Genomic DNA, 23,326 nt, shown 5'->3' with positions numbered 1-23,326 from the left:
ACAAGCGCCCAAAGGCGCTTATTTCCTGCATGTGAACGACGAGGATGCTAAATTAGAATTTTAAGTTTGCACTTCATACAGCTAGATCAGAGGTTTCCATACTCATGCAGGGAAAAATCTTTTAAATTAGAGGGTCATGACTCACCTTTATGGAAATGACACAATGATGAAAAAAAAGTGTCTGTCATAGAACTGGCCTCACAGACATCTCATTTATCAGATTTCAGAGGCTCATGCTCGCTTTCCGCCATTCTAGAGGAATTTCAATGAGGGCGTCTCTTTCGGTTCCCGAGAGAACCGGGGAGGTATTTTTAAACTGAGGTTCGTCTGAATAACATCTGGGATATTCCCTCCCCTGGTGCCTTTTTTCCAGTCGTGTTGTCATTTTCACGATAATAAGTTCTATAGAGTGTGGATGGGTTATGCCGTCTGACCGTCTGCCTATGCGACGGGACGAGCCTCGCGTCATTTTAAACCAGAGGGGGCAGCGTGCCTAAAACACAAGGTTGTTTGTGGGTGTAGGGTGCAGCCGCAGACGGGAATAAGAGCCCGTGTCGCACAGTGACGACGATTCTGAGGCCTGTTTACAACGCAGACGAGATGGTGAGGGGGAAGGGTAGAGGGAGATAGAAAGGGTTACGCTACCCTCAGGAGAATTGGAATTTCTTGTGAACCAATCCCCCATTTGGCTGGCAGTTGTGAAAACAATTCCGCAGCATTTACTCAGTTTGCGGCTCGGATTACTGTTGTGTGAGTCAGCTGCAGGGTGCAGGCCGGAGGTAGGAGGTGGGTCAGACGGCTTGGCCAGTCTGTTCAGCTCAGTGTTTTTTTTGGGGGGGTTTGTCTGCAGATCAGCGTCTGTTCTGGAGCTTCTCTCCAAAGAGAAACGCTGCCTGTTTGAATGTGCTAATTAAAATGACATTGGTTCCAGCTGGAGTGGTTCTAACTATTGAAGTGTCGACGTGCTTCAGAAGCAATCACTCATATCTTGACAGTGTCGGGCAATATAATGATCCCCTCTCTTGCTCTTCTCCGCAGGTTTCGTTTTTGACTGACACCGACAAAAACAGTGATCTGAGGGAGCCCCTTCATTCTCACCGCACCGGATCGTCACCCCTCCTTCGCCGCAGCCGCCGACACTCAACCTGCCATCATGACGTCGGAGCTGGAGAGCAGCTTGACCTCCATGGACTGGTTGCCGCAGCTGACCATGCGGGCGGCCATTCAGAAAGCAGACGCCCAGAACACTCACGGGCCAGGCATGGCTAAGAAGAGCGCCCTGTTGGACCCCAACACCACACTGGACCAGGAAGAGGTGCAGCAGCACAAGGACGGCAAACCGCCGTACAGCTACGCCAGCCTCATCACGTTCGCCATCAACAGCTCGCCAAAGAAGAAAATGACACTGAGCGAGATCTACCAGTGGATCTGTGACAATTTCCCCTATTACAGGGAAGCCGGCAGCGGGTGGAAGGTAAGGGGCGAAGTGCTGACTGTAAGCGTCCTTTAATTTGTCATTATTTGCTTTCTGCCCGTCAGAGACATTTGCATGCACATGAGTGACGTCCCTCCACTTAAATTCAATCAGTGTACCAAATCAGCCCTGAATTTAGTCAGAGGAGACTGCCAAGGTTAATGTGTGAAATTATTCTCATTTCTTATGCTGTCAAGGCTTTTTTTTTTCTGCCTTTCCTCGCCAAGGAACATTTAGAAAATATCAAAGCAACAGCCACGCTGCTATTTTGCAAAGCGCCATTCGGATATGTTTATGACCATTAATATTTGACAGTATCTTGTCTCTCTAGACACAAGAAAATAAAGGCTCTTTTTGCAGACACAAGTGTGAGAAGGAAGTGTGTTGATATTCACCCAGCCAGATCCAGCCACACAAGCCATAGAAGAAAAAAAACTCCCTTTCATGGCTTGTATTATTGATGCCAGATGCCTTGATAGAAGTCCATTATGTTGGAGAGAGCCATTGCTGTGTCACCATCTCAAGGAGCATATGATATACAGAGATGAAGCCGTGCTGATTGCCTTTTAAAGAGCGGAGATGGAAATTGATATTAGAATGAGCTTTCCAATCAGTTGACATTTATTGGCAATAGAATTGGTAGCACAGCTTTATTGCAGACTGACAAGATGTATGTGGTTCATATCCGTGCGAGACGCGGCCCTGTTCGTGCTTGTGCTTGTGTGTGTGTGTGTCTGTCTATCTGTTGGTGAGCATATTTTTACACCCACCACCCTCTTTTGCTCTGCTATGAAACGGATATTTATGTCCGTGTAGATACGAGAGCAACAGATGATTTTGCAAGTTTAAAAATCACCTTAAAATATTTTTATAGATGCAGTTTTTACTTGATAACTATAATCAAAATAACAAATCAAACATGCGGCTTTATAAACTCCCACCCCTATTGTTATCTGTGAATTATAGAGCTTTAGAGTTTCTGCTTATTTATCAATCCTATTTCTTAAAGGTTTCTTTCCTCCAGAAGCATGATGAAATATATATTTGTTTTTTCTCAAAAGATTTGTTTGCAGATATCTTAGGTGAGTTTGAGGGTCAGTGTGGTGCTTTTATTCGTTAAAGACTAACCTTTTTATTCTCTTGCTAGAAACGTGCTCACACTTTGCGTGGTACCTGGAAAGATGGCTCTAATTTAATGCATTTTGGACAGACATAACAAATGGATTTCTGCGGTTTTCACTGAAATCGCTGTACAAGGTTGCTGCCCTGACACGTTTACCGGGAGACGGCTTTCCATTTTCCTGGAATGTAGCCTTTTTTCAAAAGCCTTGTGGAAAGAGGCGACCCACTGCTGTTGTCAATGATGGCTGTTAATTGCCACATTCCATCTCTATATCATGTATTGTTACATATTAAAGATATTAAAGATCTAGCAGCCTATTAATTTACAAAAGGCCAAATATACATTCTGTAGTGTGTTGTCATTCCTTTGGTTATACGAAGGTTAGATAATTGAAGGTGGTTCTGTTTCTTTTTTTTATTTATAAATCTATAGGTTGAAGATACAGCTGAAATCAAATGCCGGCCAGTCTCTGAAAGTGCTATGTTGCTGTCCTACTATGTGATGTGGAAAATGGCTTTCAGGATATTGCAGCAGAAACGCATCTCCTAGGCGGAAGAGTGTGTACTGATGGGAAAACGGAGCTATGGAGTTGGTGTTAAGAATTGTATAACAGCAATACGAGTGTTGCTTTTAATAGGCAGGAGAGCGTGAATCTCACTCCGACCGCCATCGACTATTATTTTAGAGAGATCCTTTGTCTCTGAAGTGCACGCTGCTATATTTGTGAGTTTCCACATATACCGAGTGTGGCTGGGGTGAATGTAGGTCTGTGTGCAGTCATCGCCCTCCATCTCTCCACAACCCCCCTGAGATGTCGGCAGCAGGAATTTACGACCCAGCGCACGCACGCGTCTGTTCTCTATGATAATTCTAGCTGTGCCGGAGAGATGAGACTGGGCTAATCCAGGCGGCGGCAACTCATTTAGTCATCTCAATAGAACTCCATTAGCCAACACTTTTAAGAAAGATCAATAAGTGCTGTCAATAAGAATAGATAATTCATCAAGGTCAAAAAATATGCAGTATTAGGGGAGACAGATATGCAGTTTGAGATTAATTTTACCACATGCAGTTACTGTAGAGTAGAATTGTAACCAATTAACTTTTTTCTGTGGCTGGTTAATTTTTTTCAAGCCACTTGTTTTTTTCTAGCCATTTGTATGTGTTATTTCTATTCTATAAGAACTTTTCAATTTTGTATTTACTCTGTCTTTGGCTTTATAAGTGGACATTTTTGGATTTTATAAGTTATAGCAGTGTGCAGGATGACTTCTCTTATACACTACCAGTTAAAAGGTTGGGGTCAGTAAGATATTTTTTACAAAGAAATTAATACTTTTATTCTGTAATAATTAGAGCTGCCCCCAAATAGTCGACTTAATGTTAGTCGACTAGAAGAGGCTTAGTCGACCAAAATTGTGTTAATCGTTTAGTCAAAAAAAAAAAAAAAAAAAAACTTGTTGCAAAGTCAGGCAGTCTGTGAGGGACAGATCGTTAATGGCGGGTCCTTGTGGTAATTACAGTATGTCGGTCAGGAAATCCAAATGTTCGCCTATCGTCCATCGACCACAAATTTGGGTTATCATTTGAAACATGCAAGTTGCAACTTTACATGGCTGCTCGCTCTAACGTTAAGCTATATGCGTGCGCTTGAGCATGGAATAGGCTATACAATGCCTATATTAAACGCTCATTATGGTTTAGTATTCTCCTCAGTGTATATATACGGCTGTCTATTAAACCTTTGAACCTTTAAACCTTTAAACCCATCAAATATGAAGTCGTTCAAATTCTGGATTCAGAGTCATTTTCCTGGCACGCAAGAGCTTGCTAGTAGCCTATACTTTGAGTTTCGATACATTTTTGTGACGCGTTCCTCTAACTTCACGTGAAGAAAACCGTGATGGCAGAAAGCGGCATCCTGTTTGTTTTCTTTATTTTACAAAAGCACAATGTTTAGTTTTATTGTGAGTGTAGTGTACACACATACAATTTTAAAACTGACTCTTTACAGTTTCGAATTATGTCTGACCTTAATTTATGCCATTAATGACAGAGTATTTTCCGCTGACATAATGAGACAAAATCATTTGGCATTGTGCCGATTTGTGTCGTGGAAGTCTAACTACTTCAGTCCAGTGATGAAAAATGTGTGTCCAGGAAATGGGAAGCCTCACTCACTGTCTCCTCATGGAAAGCTAAATTCGACTCAGATGTAGATGCAACCTTTTCTCCTCCTTGCTCATCTTTCTGTGATTTCTTTAAAAAGCGTAATATTGAAGTTTGTGCATCTGCTATTGTCACCACATGTCAATGAACTCTCACTGTTAAAGAAAACTCATCTCTACAAGTTTTATTTTTTATTGTTCTATTTATTTTGTACTTTTATAACACAAGAGATGTTGTTTGTTGCTGTTTGTGACCCAATACCTTTTTTTTTTATCAGCCCTCAAAATATGACCTATGCAAGAGTGCATTCTGTTTTATTAGTAGTATTATAGTATATAGTACAGTAATATAGTATATTATATGCAGGTATGTTTATACATACAGCGGGGGAAATAAGTATTGAACACGTCATCATTTTTCTCAGTAAATATATTTCCAAAGGTGCTATTGACATGAAATTTTCACCAGATGTTGGTAACAACCCAAGTAAGCCATACATACAAAGAAAAAAACAAAAATAAGTTCAGAAATTAAGTTATGTGTAATAATGTGAAATGACACAGGGAAAAAGTATTGAACACATGAAGAAAGGGAGGCGCAAAAAGGCATGGAAAGCCAAGACAATTGCTGAAAACTTACAGTAATTAAAAAGCAATCCAGCCCCCTGTCAGTGGAAATGAATAACAGCTGGTTCAGTCCCAAATGATAGCCTACAAAAGGTCTCATTGCCAAGGTGTCACACAAGACACATCTCATGATGGGTAAAAGCAAAGAGCTGTCTCAAGACCTTCGCAACCTAATTGTTGCAAAACATGATGGCATTGGTTATAGGCGCCATTCTAAGCTTCTGAATGGTCCAGTGAGCACTTTTGGGGCCATAATACGGAAGTGGAAAGACAATAATTTCACCATAAATTTGCCTCGGCCAGTGCTCCTCGCAAGATTTCTGATAGAGGAGTGAAAAGAATAATCAGAAGAGTTGTCCAAGAGCCAAGGATCACTTGTGGAGAGCTTCAAAAAGACCTGCAGATAGCAGGTACTGTTGTCTCAAAGAAAACAGTAAGTAATGCACTCCACCGCCATGGCCTGTATGCACGCTCACCACGCAAGACTCCATTACTGAAGAAAAAGCATGTTGAAGCTCATTTAAAGTTTGCTGCACAACATTTGGAAAAGCCAGTGAAATACTGGGAGAATATAGTGTGGTCACATGAGAGCAAAATTGAACTGTTTGGATGCCATAATACACACCATATTTGGAGGAGAAATGGCAGTGCACATTACCCTAAAAACACCATACAACTTGGTGTTGGCTCTTGGACAACTCTTCTGATTATTCTTTTCACTCCTCTATCAGAAATCTTGCAAGGAGCACTGGTCGAGGCAAATTTATGGTGAAATTATTGTCTTTCCACTTCCGTATTATGGCCCCAAAAGTGCTCACTGGACCATTCAGAAGCTTAGAATGGCGCCTATAACCAATGCCATCATGTTTTGCAACAATTAGGTTGCGAAGGTCTTGAGACAGCTCTTTGCTTTTACCCATCATGAGATGTGTCTTGTGTGACACCTTGGCAATGAGACCTTTTTGTAGGCCATCATTTGGGACTGAACCAGCTGTTATTCATTTCCACTGACAGGGGGCTGGATTGCTTTTTAATTACTGTAAGTTTTCAGCAGTTGTCTTGGCTTTCCATGCCTTTTTGCGCCTCCCTTTCTTCATGTGTTCAATACTTTTTCCCTGTGTCATTTCACATTATTACACATAACTTAATTTCTGAACTTATTTTTGTTTGTTTCTTTGTATGTATGGCTTACTTGGGTTGTTACCAACATCTGGTGAAAATTTCATGTCAATAGCACCTTTGGAAATATATTTATTGAGAAAAATTATGACGTGTTCAATACTTATTTCTAGTGGTCGACCGATATTGTTTTTTTTATTTTTATTGCCGATATCTTAGAGAGCAGGGTGGCCGAAGGACGATATAAAGCCGATATTTTTATATATATATTTATTTTAATCAATATTAAATAAATTAGAAATAAAATAGAAAATAAATCTTTAAAATAAACATGCTTTTATACTTTAGATGGCAACTTCTTGAATCTGCACAATTTTCCTATTACAGTATTTTTCACAAAGTAATTGTTTATAAATATATGAATATGTGAATAAAAAGAAAGTAAACACTGTAACAGGGCACTCAGTAATCTGGTAATTTCGTGCTGGTAATCATATTTTTTCAAATAAAGACAAGGTAACGCTAATTTTACATACAGCACAGTGAAAACGATATGAATATGACACAGTTGGCAACTGGTTATATATCAGCATATTTTAAAATGAAGGATTTAACTTAAAGTTTTTCGATCGTGTCTCCTGTAAAGCTGATCTTCTGTTCGCATTCACTCACTTCGCATCGTCACTCGCAGACAGTAATGCACACTTCACAAGATATCACAGCTGGATTCGATTAGATCTGCAAGGTTTGTGAAATTAAATGTTTATTAGATATTCAGAGATTTGTTTAAATGACGTAGATGCGCATTTGCTGAATGTTGATGGCAAATTAGAACGTATTTTAGCCTGATTGTTTGCGTTTTCTGTTACACATAATATAAAAGCAAACGCTTTACTTTACTTACTTCGCATACCATTTACTTTCTTTGTTTACCAGTTGTCTAACAAAGTATTAGATATGACTGACAGAGATCGTAAATTAATGAAGACGGAGAATGTGAGTGAGCGCTGTTTGATCTGAGGAGCTGCCGTTGCCGTTCTCTTCTGGCGCTGGTGTTCTCAGCGCCGCCCGTCAAATTAAAAGTCTGGAGCGCCGTCAAAATAAAAGTCCCGCTTCCAACACATCGGCCAATCGGAAAAATTATCGGCCAATGCCGATATTTCAAAAATGACAAATATCGGCCGATATATCGGCCTTGGCGATATATCGGTCGACCACTACTTATTTCCCCCGCTGTATATACACAATCCCACAGTGGTTTGAATTAAAGATCAAATTCTTGTATATGATTTGAATTAAACAATCCAGTATTGCTGCCTTGGAACAGCAGGGTGGTGTTCAATTTTGTAGCCACTACACACATACAAGATATTGCTTAGACTGTCACCACTAGAAGTAATCCTCCATCCCTATTGAAAGCTCTTATGTAATACACTCGTCTTTGTCCGGTTCTCATAATTCCAAGTTATCTGCATGGAAGCTACCTCGGTGCAAAGAGTGAAAGAGCAAATTAGATTAATTTGACATCTATCGGGTTGAGAGGCTCACTGTTCCCTGTCAAACCCACTTGTCACTGATGAGGTGTTTAATTCTGTCAAGATGCTTAGCACCCAGTCACCCTCTGAGTCTCTGCATTTGACACCAAAAACTGTCTCTGGTTAAAGCGAAAGCCATCGCAACCCACCTGATCTGAGCGTTCCAGCATCCTCATCTCGTTTGACCTCAGAGCACTTATATAGAAGCTGTAACGGAATGCAACCAGGCTAAACCTCAGTTTAAAAGCATTAAATGTATGGATGTTAGAGGATTATGGAGGACCCGAGCCATGCGAAAGCTCTTGTTATCCGCCGAGAATTTTCAATCTCTGTTTACACAACAGGTTTGTAATCCGGCCACAGAGCAGGCCGTAATCTGATCAGGCACTCTGAAAACGTGCGGCGCTAGCAGATGTGACAGCGCGGCCTGCTTATGATGGCTTTGCCACGGCTGCTGCTCTTTAGAATACACAATGCGGTTCTGGCATTTTCTCGCCTAATTGCTCCCTTATGATTTACCAGTAGTGCTTCGGGAAGGCTGGGTGGCTTTTCAGGTCATCGCTTTACCCGCTTTTGAACCCTGAGTGTGAATCTCAATGTGCAGGAGACTGCTCGTCTAAAACGCCGCCGAAAATCCAGAGCAGTTCTCGCATCTTAACCAGTTTAAATATGCTCAATGTTTGTTCTTGAATCTCTGCTGTCGCTACCGGCATGATATTCTCCCATTTCAACACCTGCATGCAGGCGAAAAAGTGTGCAAATGCATAATTCCTCACAAACGGCGTAGCCGTTGACACTCCAAAGCTGTTTCGGCCTGCAAAAATGGATAAATGCAATAGGCGAGTTTGAGTCTTGCCCTGTTTAAAACCGCTGTTGGCACTTGTGGAGTGTCCGAACCTTCCTCTTTGATCTCATTATGAAATGCAAATGCTCACCAACCTAAACAGATCAAAGGTTGCACCCACTGCTGGGCAGCCGACATAATAATGGAAGCCAGGGGCAATTGACCGTTTTTTCCCCTAATAAGTGATTTGGGGGACTGCTTCACCACCCCAGGGCGTTATTTACTTGCAAGCCGGGAACACTATCTCTTAAGTAACTAAACAGCCCAAATCCCAGCTCCCCTTGCTTTTATTTAAATGTGGAAGCACAGGTATTGCACTCGTCCTATCTCTCGACTCAGGCTTGGTATGCAGGGTTTGGAATATTAAGATGTAAAATTGCTTCAGCGCACTCTGATTTTCAGTTTAATCCTCCAGCCAGGATCATTACGCGGTCGGGCATTTCATTTTTAAACGGCTTCCTGATTTGTTTTTTTTTTTTTTTTTTTTCTAGACTTCTTTTTTCTAAAAATACAGTCACCTTCAGTGCATCAGATTTGATCATCTAATGTGCAATTATTGGGCCTGTGTTGTTGCATACATTTAGTACGCAGTCTCTCTCCATCTCTCTGCGTTTTTAATTGTGGTAGCAGCAGAAGTGGCTGTGTCGGTGGTGGGAGTGGTGGTGAATCATGCCGTAGCCAGTTTGATCCTGCTGTTTGTCTGGCTCTCGTGTCAGGAAGCTCCCGCCTGGCCGCCCGCCTACCAGCCTCACCTTGCCCCATCCCACTCGTACCCTGCCGCTCACTCAGAGTAGGTGGGCAGAAAGCGTAGCGGCTCACCAGGTGGAGCTGGCAGAGAGGGCACTCGCTACACCTCGCAAAGCACAGATTTGACTTTGGCAAAGCTTGTGGAAGAGATTGACGTCTTGAAGCATTTTATCCAGTGGTGTTGTAACCAGTCATGATCTATTCTTTGTCTTTAAAAAGGGAATGCACTACTTTTGACTACTTCAGTACTTGGCAGGTAGATCAAACGACTAGTTAAATATTCTTGGGAGAGATTGTCATTCTCTGTATACTACCGTTCAAACATTTGGGGTTATTCAGATTGTTTTAATGTTTCTAAGGCTGCATTTATTTGATCAAAACAGTAATATTGTGAAATATTGTTACTTTAAAATAACTGTTTCCTATTTTAATTTAGATAAAATGCAGTTTATTCATGTAATGGCAAAGCTGTAGCCTGGATGCCAGCCGAACTTAGCCCCGGCCACAAAATTTGAGTTCAGGAAGTTCGGTCTGGACTTGATCCGTTGTGGAGCAACTATGCTCGAACCAGAGCTGTTCTGACCAATCAAATTGTCAGGGCGGGCTTTATACGATAATTGACAGATGATCAACAGTAACGTAATCATCCATGTCACCAAAGAGCGTTTGGGTTGCGATACGATTTGTTTGCTGTGTTGTCGAGTTCTAATCCTAAACGGAGAACTTGTTCGTATATGCATTCACATTTTACTATATCTCTCAAAAATGATGATCGTGTTGGTAAGTACTCCGTGTATCCTTAAAATCTTTTTACAACACCGGCAAAGATCGTTTACATTCATCTTTCTTCATTTTTTTCTTTTTTCTTTTTTTTTTTTCTTTTAAACAACAAAACAATACAATATACAATTTTAGAGCCAGGGGAGCAAAGAAAACATGCATATATATATATATAAATCTCATCTTCTACTTCTTCCAGCGTGCGTGCAGTTGAGTCACTTACTCCGTTGCTCTGATTGGTTTTAGGTCCATCCAGTTGAGTGCGGAGGCATTTTCTTTCCTGGTTCGGTTGAAATACGCCCCCATAATCACAGCCCAATGGAGCACTATCAGACTCATATTCTGACTAGTATGACGACGTCAGGATAGCAAAACTGAATTTTCAGCAGTCATTACTCCAGTCTTACATGATCCTTCAGAAATCATTTTAACTCTATAATATGCTGATTTTCAGACTTTTTTTTTTTTTTTACTATAGGGTACAACTACAATACAACTATTGTTTGTGTGTTGCTGTTGGATTGCTTCAATGTTATTATATTGTTATTTTTCATCTATTAAAAATTCTGTTTCATTTATTTGCATGTCATTTAAAAAGTTTTAATGCAGTTGCTGCTCTGACCAGACCATTATTCAAAAACAATAATCAAGTTGCGCTATTAATGTTTTCATGATCAGTAACTGCTGTTGCTTTTGTGTAGTCGTGTCCATGCTTTATTTTAAAAGGACAATACAAATAAATGAGTAAGCGTTTACAGACAGCAAGAAGCCAATGATCCCTACTGTCCATGTAGGTTTATACTTCACTCACTAAACATCAGTCATTTGTCCTTCATTGATTGATTTAACCCAATCTACAGTAATAATGAGACTTGTTACACAGTCAATACCTGACATGGAACATTTAATCCTGGGTGAACTGTGAATGTCGGCCTCTTTAGCTTTTCTTATTGCTTGTAAAATAGCAGCCACCTTTCCATCAGACACTTAGGGGTTAAAAGCAGATGAAGATTCTGAACTGCTTTGTTTTATAGCTAAAAATAAGTTAATAAGCTCTGTGCTCTTTTTTTATTATGTATTCACTGCTTTGTTGGGCATGCTTTATTTTGAATATAGTCCCAGCTGAAGGGGTTGGTTGTCCTCTCATACCTTTATTGCTCAACTTCCTGTTTTCATATTTCCGTCTACGTACGTTTTCCCTCCTCCCCTGCAGAAGTTAATTGCCATCTTCTGCTTAAGATACTTGTTTTTGCTTTTCTCTGTAAACCACTTTATAAATAAATAAAAAATCTTCAGCACGGTTATCATGCCAACCTTTAAACAAGTCAGCAGCTTCCCTCATTCTGGCGAGGATGCCCGGCTCTTTATTAATTGAGGCTGGGATGACCTGAACATGGCCTCTCGTCGTTGCTGTGATTTGGCCCCAAGAGAGAGGCGCTGAGCCATGATGAATTTGCACATGCTATAAATAGAGTCTGGTCCTTGGAATCCGCCTTTAACACAGAATCTACTCTCTGAAATCTGCTTAAGCTGGAGTTGGACGGTCTGTCGCTGCCGCAGGCATTATACAAAGAAGAAAAAAATGAAATTGTAATTTTCATAAATGGTTGTGCAGTTCACTTTGAAAAAGATTTTCTTCATCTCAGATTTTTAATGAATTGTGTGTCATGGATTCTCCTCTTCTCTCTTCTAGGCCTCCTGGTCATTGTTTTGAAATAATGAGTTGTCTATAATTAAAGTAATCCGGTGTTCCTATAGAACTGTTATTCGATGGAAATGCAGATATTTTACATTTCAGATGTTATAGAGTCAGTGACAATAATGCTTATTTTTGTATTTATTTAATTGTTCAAATATATATTAATGCAGTTCTTACATAGTGACTCTCACACACCTCTTCTGAGACTAGTATGTATTCAATTTTGTTTTTATTTAAAGTTGGTAGAACTTGACATCTTATTTATTTTTATTTTTTTAATAACTAATACCTAGCTCTTGCCATGAACATAGCCATAAAATCTGGAATGGCGTCAAAGGAAAGAAAAATATTAAATAAATAAATTTCCACATTAAACTACAATTTAATACGTTTTTTTTCCATTATCATGGAAACTCTTATATATCACTGTCACTATATCCTCTGTCTTTCTGTCTACTCGTATTTGTGAATGAGGAGAGAAAATGTGTTTATGTTAATAGTATGAAGACTCAGCGTAACGGTAGATTGAGTTAACTGGCATAGAAGTTTGCATAAGGAGCACCTCTTCCAGAATACTGGCAAATGCACCACAGTCATACAAAATAGCACTTGCGTTTTGCTGTAATTATCCATAAGTTACTCGGTTACTTTGCTTTCTCTTTAGCAAACCTAACCCTTCTTGTCAAGTCTTTTTTTGAAGACGCAAATTTAAAGATCAAGAAGGCCTGCCAAGGCATTACCAGTACAATGCTGAGTTTTAACAATAGGAAATGTGCCATGGCAGAAATGTTTCATCTCATTTTATGCCCATCTGACATGGTTTTAGCAGGCAGGAGCTGCAGACAGAGTGGCACCGTGTGTGTGGTGTCACTGAGGATATGGCACACTGCCCAGGGACTTCACATAGAGCTCCCACATCGAAAATGTCATTGAGCTCCATGCTTTTACTATCTGGGTTTTGGGTGACTTTGGTTTGTCTGTGCTGGTAGCTGGGAAGGCCACGACTTTGAGGTCTAATGAGTTAGACCGAGCTTTTTTGATCCTGTGCCTGTTTTTTCTCCCCTCTTTGACTTCAATTCCCGCTAGGAAACAGCAGAAATTACAAGATCTCTGCTTCAAAGCAATACGTGTCTTTTGGATTATTTATTTTATTTTTGCCAGAAACCCAATTTCTGTAATCATCTCGAGATTAGAAAATTCACTTCACATGCCCTGGTATCATCATTAGTTTGTCACTACAGTATTTGTGTATCCACAGGCACTATGTCCTTACAGAATTTACCCTTTACTCAGGAGAAGAGAATGACACTGCCTCCTAGCAGTGGAGCACCACCAGTGATGGATGAGATGCCAGGAATCAACGCTGTCTTCCTGTCCCACAGCCATTGACAGGCAAAGCTCCAGCATCTTCGCATCACTCTGTATAATCGCAGGTCATAGCAGCCATGGATATGACACATCAATTCCTCACTCATGATTGCCTATTTATCAGTGTCAGTGCTCTCAATACACTTTTTCCATCCTAATTTATTGAAGAAAGCTTTAGGGTGCACATACAGTAGCCCCAAAAATGTTTGGACACTGAAGTCATAATAAATGTATGTGATTGCATTAGATAACAAATCATCAAACCAAGTGGCATTTAAAAATAGCTCAAGCACACCTTGCAAGTAAAGCATTTCGAAAAGAAGTCCGTTTTAAATAGACATTTTAAAGTGTAGATGTGTTGTTCATAATTAAAACAATTGAGCCCTTTCTGTTTGTCTAACATAAATATAAGATGCAATAGTTAATGTGATGAACTATACCTGTGTTACTCTGATAGGTCTGATAAGTCTGATAGGTGTGAATGTGAAGGAAAAAGACTTAAAACATCTATTAAAAATGACCTTGGGCCAGTGTCAGAAATGAAGTTTTTTTATTATTATTATAATTTATTTGTTTTTCCCCCTTATATTTTCCCTACATTGTCACTACATTGTCTGCAGAGGTACTAGACCTCCACTAGTTAGACCAATAGAATTACAGTATATTGCAGCACATCATCCTTTATTCACAGGTGCTACTTGGTTTGATATTTTATCAAATGGCAGTGATATACAGTCCTTTTTAAGTGTGTTTTAAGTGTCCAAAATACTTTTCATGGCCCTGAAGTCTTAATGAGATATACAGCCCGAGTCTGTACGCAGTCGTCTTTCTTTTCAAGGTGAAGTGGACTGCAGTGGATAGAGTCTGGTCAGCAAGCAGAAGAGAGAGACGGGCAGAACTGCTGCTGCTGGTTGCCGCCTCCTCTAGCCTCTGTCCTCCTTATGGCTGCAGGGCCACAACCTCTCACTGCCAACTAATTGCCTCTGAATTAGACAATTAATGTGGCCTTGTAGAGGGCTGGAGTGTCTGACTAGAGGGACTGCAGTGAGCAGAAGGGTACCCGGCCTTTCCTCACCTCAGCAATGTATTATTTATGGGTCGTTGTGCTTGACAGTTTTACATTAACTTTGCTAATGGACTCTATAGGAGGGTTGTGACTTTTGGATCTGTGTTAAGTTGAATTAAAATGGGAAACTTGAGTATTTTTTGCCCCTTTCTTTGTCAAACCACAAAGAATCTGCTGTTTTGTTTTCTAGACTTCAGTTTAAAGGAGAACGTTGCCTGAAGGGAAAGTCGGTGTACGAGCTTCAGATGGATAAAGGTGTAAAAGACTGGTCCCTGTCCACCTTTGGCACCCTCTTCGCCGTGTCGGCTCTGCGTTCTGTTGATTGATTGACTGCCTCTGTTGTGTGAGGGATTCTTGTGTCAGTCTCCAGTTATAGATGAATGCTGAGTTTCCCTTGGTTTGCCAAAACAGCCTCTCCGAAGTGTTTTTTTTTTTTTTTGCCCTTTCTTGAAAGCGTGCAGTGCCGTTGCACCACTGTCAGACCCTCAAGCAGATCGATTTTGTTTTCAAAGAGCCTAATTGTCGGCATTGACTTGAACAGTTGTATTCCGTCGATCTGATCATGCTGATTGGAGGCCACTAGCACAGTGAAGTGTTCACATAACAGCCCATCTTACAGTAGTGTGGAGAGATCATGCTGCATTGTGCATATGGGAACTGGATTGTCACCTCTACTCCCCTCATTAGCTCCATTGGCTGTAATAGTGGTTATTGACTGGATGGAGCTTTAAGCACCTGTAATATTAATGGCGACTCTCACAGCTGCGATGGATGAGTGCTGCGTTTGCTAGTGGTGCTGAGGACTCTCTTCTGTCGCTGCTTCATCAGCCACTTGTGCACGACGGCCGTTCCAAACTCTGGGTTTGCTGGTGACCCTGGCATGTTCAGGCCTGCTCCCATTTTGTTAGCTTTTAAATGTAATAGTCTAAAGCACCAGTGCATTTTTTTTTGGGGGGGGGGGGGGGGACATTTGGAGCATACTAAAGGTGGAGGTAAAATAAGATACATTGTGATATTGCGATACATTTTTTGCAGTATGTAATTGCCATATTATCTCAAAATATAATTTCTTTCTGGTTTTGACCTTTATAATAATGTATGATGAAAGGCACATTGAGCATACTGATCTAAACAGAAACTTGAACAGTCACACACCTTTTCTTTTGTTTCTTTTTCTTTTGCGCTTTTGTTAAGTGATATACAGCGCGCCACCGCATTTGCGTGTGCAATTGAAGAGTGAGCGCAACGAGCACCGTATGTAACGTCTGACAGGAAAGTTCCTTTTTTTGAGGTGAGAGACTTTATTTTGTAACAAGTTACGAAACTAACAATATAATGTTTTTCGTTTTTTCTCATGCATTTGACAGAAGTGTCATCAGCTTTCATGCACGTCTTTCAAAATAAAAGTCTCGCATCAGAAAAACTGATCTTTTGAAAACTGAAAACTTTCTTTGACTGCATACTCCGCGACCCACTCAGAACGGTCTTGCGACCCACCAGTTGAGAAACACTGTTCTAGTACACCCCAAAAACAAAATCAAGACATCGTAAAAGGGCATCATAGGACCCCTTTAAGCAGCACAACCGTTTTAAACATTAATAATAATTTAAATAGGTTTCTGAAGGGTCATGTGACACTGAAGACTGGAGTAATGGCTGCTGAAAATTCAGCTTTGCCATTACAGGAATAAATTACATTTTAAAAATAGAAAAATAGAAAACAGTTATTTTAAGTTGTTAGTTATAATATTTCACAGTATTAAGTTTTTTACTGTATATTTGATCAAATAAATACAGCCGTGGTGAGCACAAAAGACTTCTTTCAAAACCATATAAAAATCGTATAAATCCCAAAGTTTTGAATTGTAGTCTATAAAAGTCGATATGGCAACACAAATTTACAGTGCAGTGTCTGTATTTATGATATTTTAAAGAACTTTTAAGATATTTTGGTAAAAAGCAATACTTAACATATCTAAAACAATCGACATATAAGGAATGCACCAATCATGATTTTTCATGGCCTATTCCAATTTATTTTACAAGCAAATAGGCCGATTCCGATAGGCTTTTTTTTTTTCTTTAAGCAAATTTATTTGTTTATTTATTTGCTCTATAACAGGCCAAATTGGCCTTGAACAAAAATATCTGTAACCATTTGAGAGGCAACCACTGCATTTTAATGATACAAACAAAAATGCTAAACTCATGTAACATGAGCAGTTGTTTTTTATTTAAATTAGAGTGGTCTGACTTTAGCTTTGTGGCATTATGCTACATAAAACATACCTGCACAAAACAAAAACAGCAGATGGACAATGAAAATGCAAATTCACTCTCTGACAGTAGATGGCGCTTATGAAACAGCAGTGATATAGTATTTCCTTGGTTACCACTGTAAACAAAACAATGCTGTGCTTCTAAACACTACTTTATTAGGGATTATACGGAGGTGAGAGGGGGGAAAAAAGCCATCAAAACTTTTCTGAACAGTCAGTTCCCTTCTGAGATAAATTCATATTCACCCCTTTCCCCCAATTCAATTTTTATATATATTTATTTCAATATTTAGAGGATCGCGAACAGTAAGCATGCTGTGCCTGTCTTCAGCGTGTCCCGTCTCCAGCCTGTTAATGTCCTGTTTACAGACTTCGTAATATTTCCACACAAATTACATTTTGGGAAATTATTTCAGTGCAGTTTGTGTGCAAGATCAGCCAAAATGCAACCATCCTGTTCTGATTGATGGCCGGTCGACTGGTGCATCTCAGTAACATACAATGTTTGAAAACAATATCTTTGGTTAGACCAAAAGTTGTTGAAGAATCAGGTTTCAAATCCTAAGAAGCTCAGTACATATTGCATCTTGACACCGGTCTTATGATAATGTTGTATTATGGATTTCCTGGAGGTTCTTACAGCCAGCTAGATATAAGTCCTCAGACTCTGCATGCATAAACAATTTGAATATGATTTTTAATAAACTGACCTCCTACCCGCAGCTACATATTTAAGTCTTCCCCTCTGGTGAATCTCCAAATGTACATCACAACACGGACCCAAACCAAAATTAGTCTCACAGATCTAATTTCGGCACAGGATTGCGTGTATTGAGCATAATTTCCAGCAGGTCTCATGCTTGTCATGCGGGAAATTCCCGCATTTATTCACTTTTGAATGTTGGATGTTTAAGTAAATTAATCATCTTTTTATCAAATTAATCTCAAAATGCGCTTAACATAACATTGCATCTGCGCAAGGCAAGCGTCAAGCGCACTGCAGACAGCGATAGACTCTCGCATTTCGGGAGTTGGGGCAGTTGACGGAATTGTTACTTGCACGATCGGCCCAGTGTTGCATTGTCTCTAAAGTTAATCATTTGCACGTCTTTTTAAGTCTTACCAAATTAAACGTTCAAGCGATTTTTAAAACCATTTATGAGCAAACATTTAGGTGATTTATAAATGTAAAAATTATTTTATCATTTCAAAATTTATATTTAATAATAATATAAAAATTTAATTCCCTCCATTTTCTAAAACGAATAGCCTGTTGGCATTGGAATTTGTTTACTGATGTCCATTTTCAAAAAGTTTGACACCTGATAATTAAAAATTTCGTTTATCAGGGAAATTCGTAAAATATTGACGCGAAAACCAACTGGCACGTATAGATTTTCGCCAATTACTTATATTTTACTCATGATTTATGCATGCGTTTTTACATTTTGATGTTGTAACAAAACAAAAACAGATAGTTTTGAATGTAATGTAATTGAGTTTATAGAAAGAGCAGATTTTTTTATTAGTTTTCCGCATATTTGTTATGCATGTAAACTGTAAAATGTGTATGGCTGACCTTCAGGAAATTAAATTGTGATTCTTGAAGTATGTCAAGTTATGTCTTATGGTGAGAGGAAAGTGTTATTTACTTGTTATATATAAAATTATATATATAGTCTCTTTATTTAAAACATTAGAACATGTAGTAAACAAACCTTAAAATACCACAAACTGACTCCTGTTTGGACGGTCTGCTCACTAACTGCTTGCAGTTTTTAAATGCTGTTTGAAGCTAACCACAAACCAATTTTTTCCCCCCTAGCATTAATATCTGCACTCTGCCCAACTGTCTTCTCATTTTCTTCCTCGTAGCCCTGATTATAAAGGGACATCTCCCACGCAACTCCTTAACCCTGTGTTTTATCTGTTGGCATGGACCTAAATTATAACATTTAAATGATTTTCCTTTCCACCAATCCGTGTGGCACAAAACCACGGGATGAGACATGAGGAAATATTCCGGCTCTACCTTCCGCTTCTATAATAGTCGAGAAGAATGCACAAGTATTTTAAACTCAGTATGCTCAGTATCTTTCACTTCACTGTTCACTCTCAGACAAATGCTGTTTTTCCCCCTTGTCTCTGTCTGACTGCAGTTTTGAGGCAGTGCTGAATAAGGCCCAAAGTGCCATTGTCGGTGGCTGTTGCAGGATGCCGCTCTGAGCCGGCTGATAATTAAGAGGAGGGCCTGACAAATGGCTCTCATCAGATCGCTCATCTGGAACTGAGAGCACACGAAGGCTTTCAGAGAGGATAAACCGGGAGACGTGTCTTTGCTTTGCAATCTTTCATAACCTTCTGTGGCTCCTCAGAGAAGAGCAGAGCAAAGAGCTCTCTCTTTAAAAACTCAACAGCTATGCCACACATAAGTGCCAAGTTCTCCCTCTGCCTCGTTGAGATATTCCTGATTTTTGCTGGACTAATACACAATGGCTTTTATGTTTTATTCCTCCACCCGTTTGGGGTTACCAGATTACTCACTAATTTGGAAATGTTTTCATTTTGGTGTAAAATTGTTTTGGGCTTTTGATTGTTAGATATTTCTCGCCTCTTTTTCTGGCATTGCCTTTTTTTTTTTTTTTTTTATGCATCAGTTGCAGTTTCTGTTGGTAAAATACTAAATTGCTATAATAATGCAAAAACAAGACAGATGTCGGTCTATGTATTATAAAGACATTTACATTATGTACATGTAACTTGCCTCAGAACCTGAGATGTTTACAGCAAAGGACATTTTTTACAGTGATGGGAAACGAGAATGCACATGGGTTATTGCTGTTTGTTAGCAGGTAATGTCACAGAGGGGTTTAGCTTATTATTTACAATGCTATTCAAAGGTTTGAGGTTTAATGTTTTTGAAAGAAGACTCTAATGCTCACCAAGGCTGCAATTATTTGATCACACAGTAATATTGCGGTATATTAGTAAAATTTTAAATAACTCTTTTCATTGTAATATATTTTAAAATGTAATTGATTCCTGTGCTGAGCTTTTCAGCATCATTATTCCAGTCTTCAGTGTCCTTCACATTCTTATATACTGATTTGGTGCTCACGTTACATTTCTTACAATTATCAATATTGAAAATATTTGTGGTGCTTAGTGTTTTTGTGGAAACCGTGATAGATACGTTATACAAAAGAGCAACATTTATTTGAAATAGAAATCTTTTGTAACATTTTAACTGTCTTTACTGTAATTCATTTAATGCATCATTGCCGAATAAGTATTGATTTTTTTTTTTTTTTGAAAATCCTTTCTGATCCCAAACTTTTGAACATTAGTACTCATGTGTAAGTTGTATTTTTAACATCCTACATTGCTGACATTCTCACTTTGCACTTGTTTTGGGAGTATTTATTAAACTGTTGGGTACATTTTTGGAACATTCATTGGCTGTGCTTCTGTAAAATTAGTAGTTGGTACTAAGCCATTTCGTGACATAATAGGTCAATAACAGGACAAGACCATTAGCTTAACTCAGACCAGTGGGACAAAGATTGCACTTGAAAACTGGTCAACTGTATATGATGCTTTTTCACGTATTACTGATTTTTTTTTTTTTTTATAGCACATTTTATAAAGACAAAAGGCCTGGTTTCACAGACAGGTCTTAGATTAAGCCAGGATTAGGCCTTAGTTCATTTAGGGCATTTAAGTGGCTTTAAAAAAACGAAACAAAACAAAAATTACTGTTTTGTTCTGTAGACAAACCAAGGGCATTGACATCTGCTTTCAGTTAAAATGGCTCAAACATGCATTTTAGTCTGGGAACCGGGGTAAATCTGCCAAACCCCATGCTTTAATCTCTAATTTCTCTGAAATTTGCTTTTTCATTTCTAATCTGCTGAAGTAATGAATGAGATATATTATATTATATTATATTATATTATATTATATTATATTACATTATATTACATTATATTACATTATATTATATGGTCTTACCATTTTCCTTAAAGTCAGCATGAAGTAAAAAAGATTTGCTTTGCATTCTTAATGCTTATTCTTGGCGTCATATAACTCTTTTTTGTGTGTGTTCAACCACCTTGCTACTGGTGTGTAACGCCCACTTTTCACAATCCAGTCTATTCCCAAATTCTACCCATATTTTATTTCTCATTGAATATCTGGTTTGCATAATGTAGGAAATAATTCGTTACATTTATATAGCGCTTTTTCTGAGACCTCAAAGCGCTTTACATATGGAAGGGGGGAATCTCCTCAACCACCACCAATGCATCTCATAATGGGTTTTTAATGTGATAGTTTCAATGCAATGCATCTATCTGTAGTTTACGTAAAAGGACATGTTTCTTTGTTTTGTCTACCAATAACTATAGAGCACAGAAGAATTCAGTCAAGCTAGTCCTCTGAATATCTTCTCTCTAAACCAGAGCCATTGAGCAAGGCAGGATTTAGTTGAATTTGTCATTCTTCAAGGTTGTTAGAAAAATTAAGAAAATTCTTTTTGTTGAGATCTCAGCTCTGAATTATGAACATGCCTTGCTAAAAGTGCATCTTTACAGAACATTAATTAAAATCCAGACAAGTGTCTTTTCATGAGTTTTTGACCTTTTAGTCAGAATTACATCAGTGAATTTTTCCCCAAAACGTTTTAAACCCTTAAACGGTTGCTGTTTTAAATTTGACTCTGTACTGTTAAACTCAGGTAAGTACTGCAGCCTTGAACACATGTAGAAAACAATACAGAGGGTTTTGAAATCTCCAGAGAGAGGTCAGGTCGGGTCTTAAAGCTTTCTTTGCTTTAAAACCACCATGGGAGACAAAGCCAGCCTACCTCGGGAAGAAAATCTGAATGAATAGTCATCCTTTGTATCTTTTTGAACCCTGGTCTCACAGTTGTGTGTGTGTGTATTTCTATTGAAAAATGTGCAAAACCTTGCAAAGTGTTTGACACAGCTACACTCTAATGTAGAGGAGGAAGTCCATTTGGAAGACTTTCATTGCCACTTTCAACTCTTCTTAAATAAGAGGATCATGCAGCCAGACTCTCAAGATGCTTAAAGAGGTTATTAAGGTATTTATTTATTCCATCAACACTCCTGTGTCTTTCAAATAAATAAAGAGACTTACACTTGATATTTGACACAGTCACAGGCTCTGTCCTCAAGGTCTCCTCAGATGGATTTTTTTACTAATTTGGTCAAGATGAGAAAAATATTCCCAAAAAGAGCCAGTGCCATCATCTGCATGCATTGTCTAGTATCTGTTCAGGGCTCACTTACCACGGTACTCATGTATTATTAGTCTTATAAATTAACATACTTTACATGAAAGATGGGTTTAATTTAAACTCTGAATTAGTCAGTCCCCCAAGGTGTTATATTACTTTGTACAGCATCTGCAAATTTTAATTATCGCAATACTTCACTGAGTACACCGCACACGGCATTACATCACACCGATATTGACCGCACCGCTTCTCGACTTGTTCTTATAGTGAGCTATTCAGATTTCAGTGTAATGGGGCTCTTTGTTTATTGTGGTTTTCACCTTGGCATTCATTTTTGCTGCAGCTAGCAAAATCTTCATGTTTTATTAAAACGACTTATAAGCGAGTAAAGATCAGAGAACGAATGGTCTTTAAAAATGTTGCATGCCAACACACTGCTACTAGATGCCAAGAGAAAAGAGATCAAATACCTTTGAAGTCCTTGAAAATGAAGTTGAGAAATCGTTAAACTGGTCGTCCACTGCTGCTTGAATGTGGGTTGTTTGTCTTGAAGCTGACGTTAGAAATGCCGTTTTTCTCTGCTTTGGTGTGTGTTTCCTCTTGTGATTGCCAGCCATTTATATAATAAATAACTTGTATTTTCATATAGTGAATATACTAAGGTATCAGTACTCAGAGGCCCATTTATTTCTGGTATTAAGATTAGTTTCTGGTGATCCAATCGCATGTTCAGCACTAAATAAAGATGTTAAACTGAGTATTTTAATAATAATCAATTGTAAATTGCATTAACAATGCTTGCATTTTGGGGGTGGGGGGGGTTGCAATTTAAAATGTTGATTTAGGCTACAGTATAAGTATATCCATATTGGTAACACTTTACAGTAAGGTTCAATTCGCTAATAATTGTTAGTGCATAAGTATCTTGAACTAACAATGAATTTTGTCATGTGAGAATAACAGTCCTATTGGAACAGTTTGGAAAGTCCATACGTTTATACAAGACTTGCGTAACAAATTTTGTATGCCAGTCAGTGTTGTGATTTTATATTTCTTGTTTTCTGTGGCTTTTTTGTACTAGGATCACCTGAGACTTGTTAATACCAGGTTTAAACAGTACCAGACTTCAGGTACAGCTCCAGTGTGATGCCTTCCTCTTATTTAACAAGAGGCACCCACATCTTAGCACCTTATCAGCTCCTGCCTCTCTCACACTCAGTCATGCTGTCCTCATCGC

General features: G+C 38.9%; 1 protein-coding gene across 2 annotated transcripts in view; it reads left to right on the top strand.

The window, feature by feature from the left end:
* Positions 1-23,326, top strand: part of foxj3 (forkhead box J3) — a 97,312-nt gene that overhangs the window by 41,541 nt on the left and 32,445 nt on the right. For both annotated transcript variants that reach the window (XM_084395220.1, XM_084395219.1), the window contains exon 2: positions 1,039-1,474. In XM_084395220.1, coding sequence (XP_084251346.1) covers positions 1,154-1,474 — 321 coding nt within the window. In that variant the 5' untranslated portion in view covers positions 1,039-1,153. The remainder of the gene's footprint in view (positions 1-1,038; positions 1,475-23,326) is intronic.

This window comes from Rutilus rutilus, assembly GCF_951802725.1.
Source record: "Rutilus rutilus genome assembly, chromosome: 22".
Lineage (NCBI taxonomy): Eukaryota > Metazoa > Chordata > Actinopteri > Cypriniformes > Leuciscidae > Rutilus > Rutilus rutilus.
This window is presented reverse-complemented; position numbering and strand designations above follow the sequence as displayed.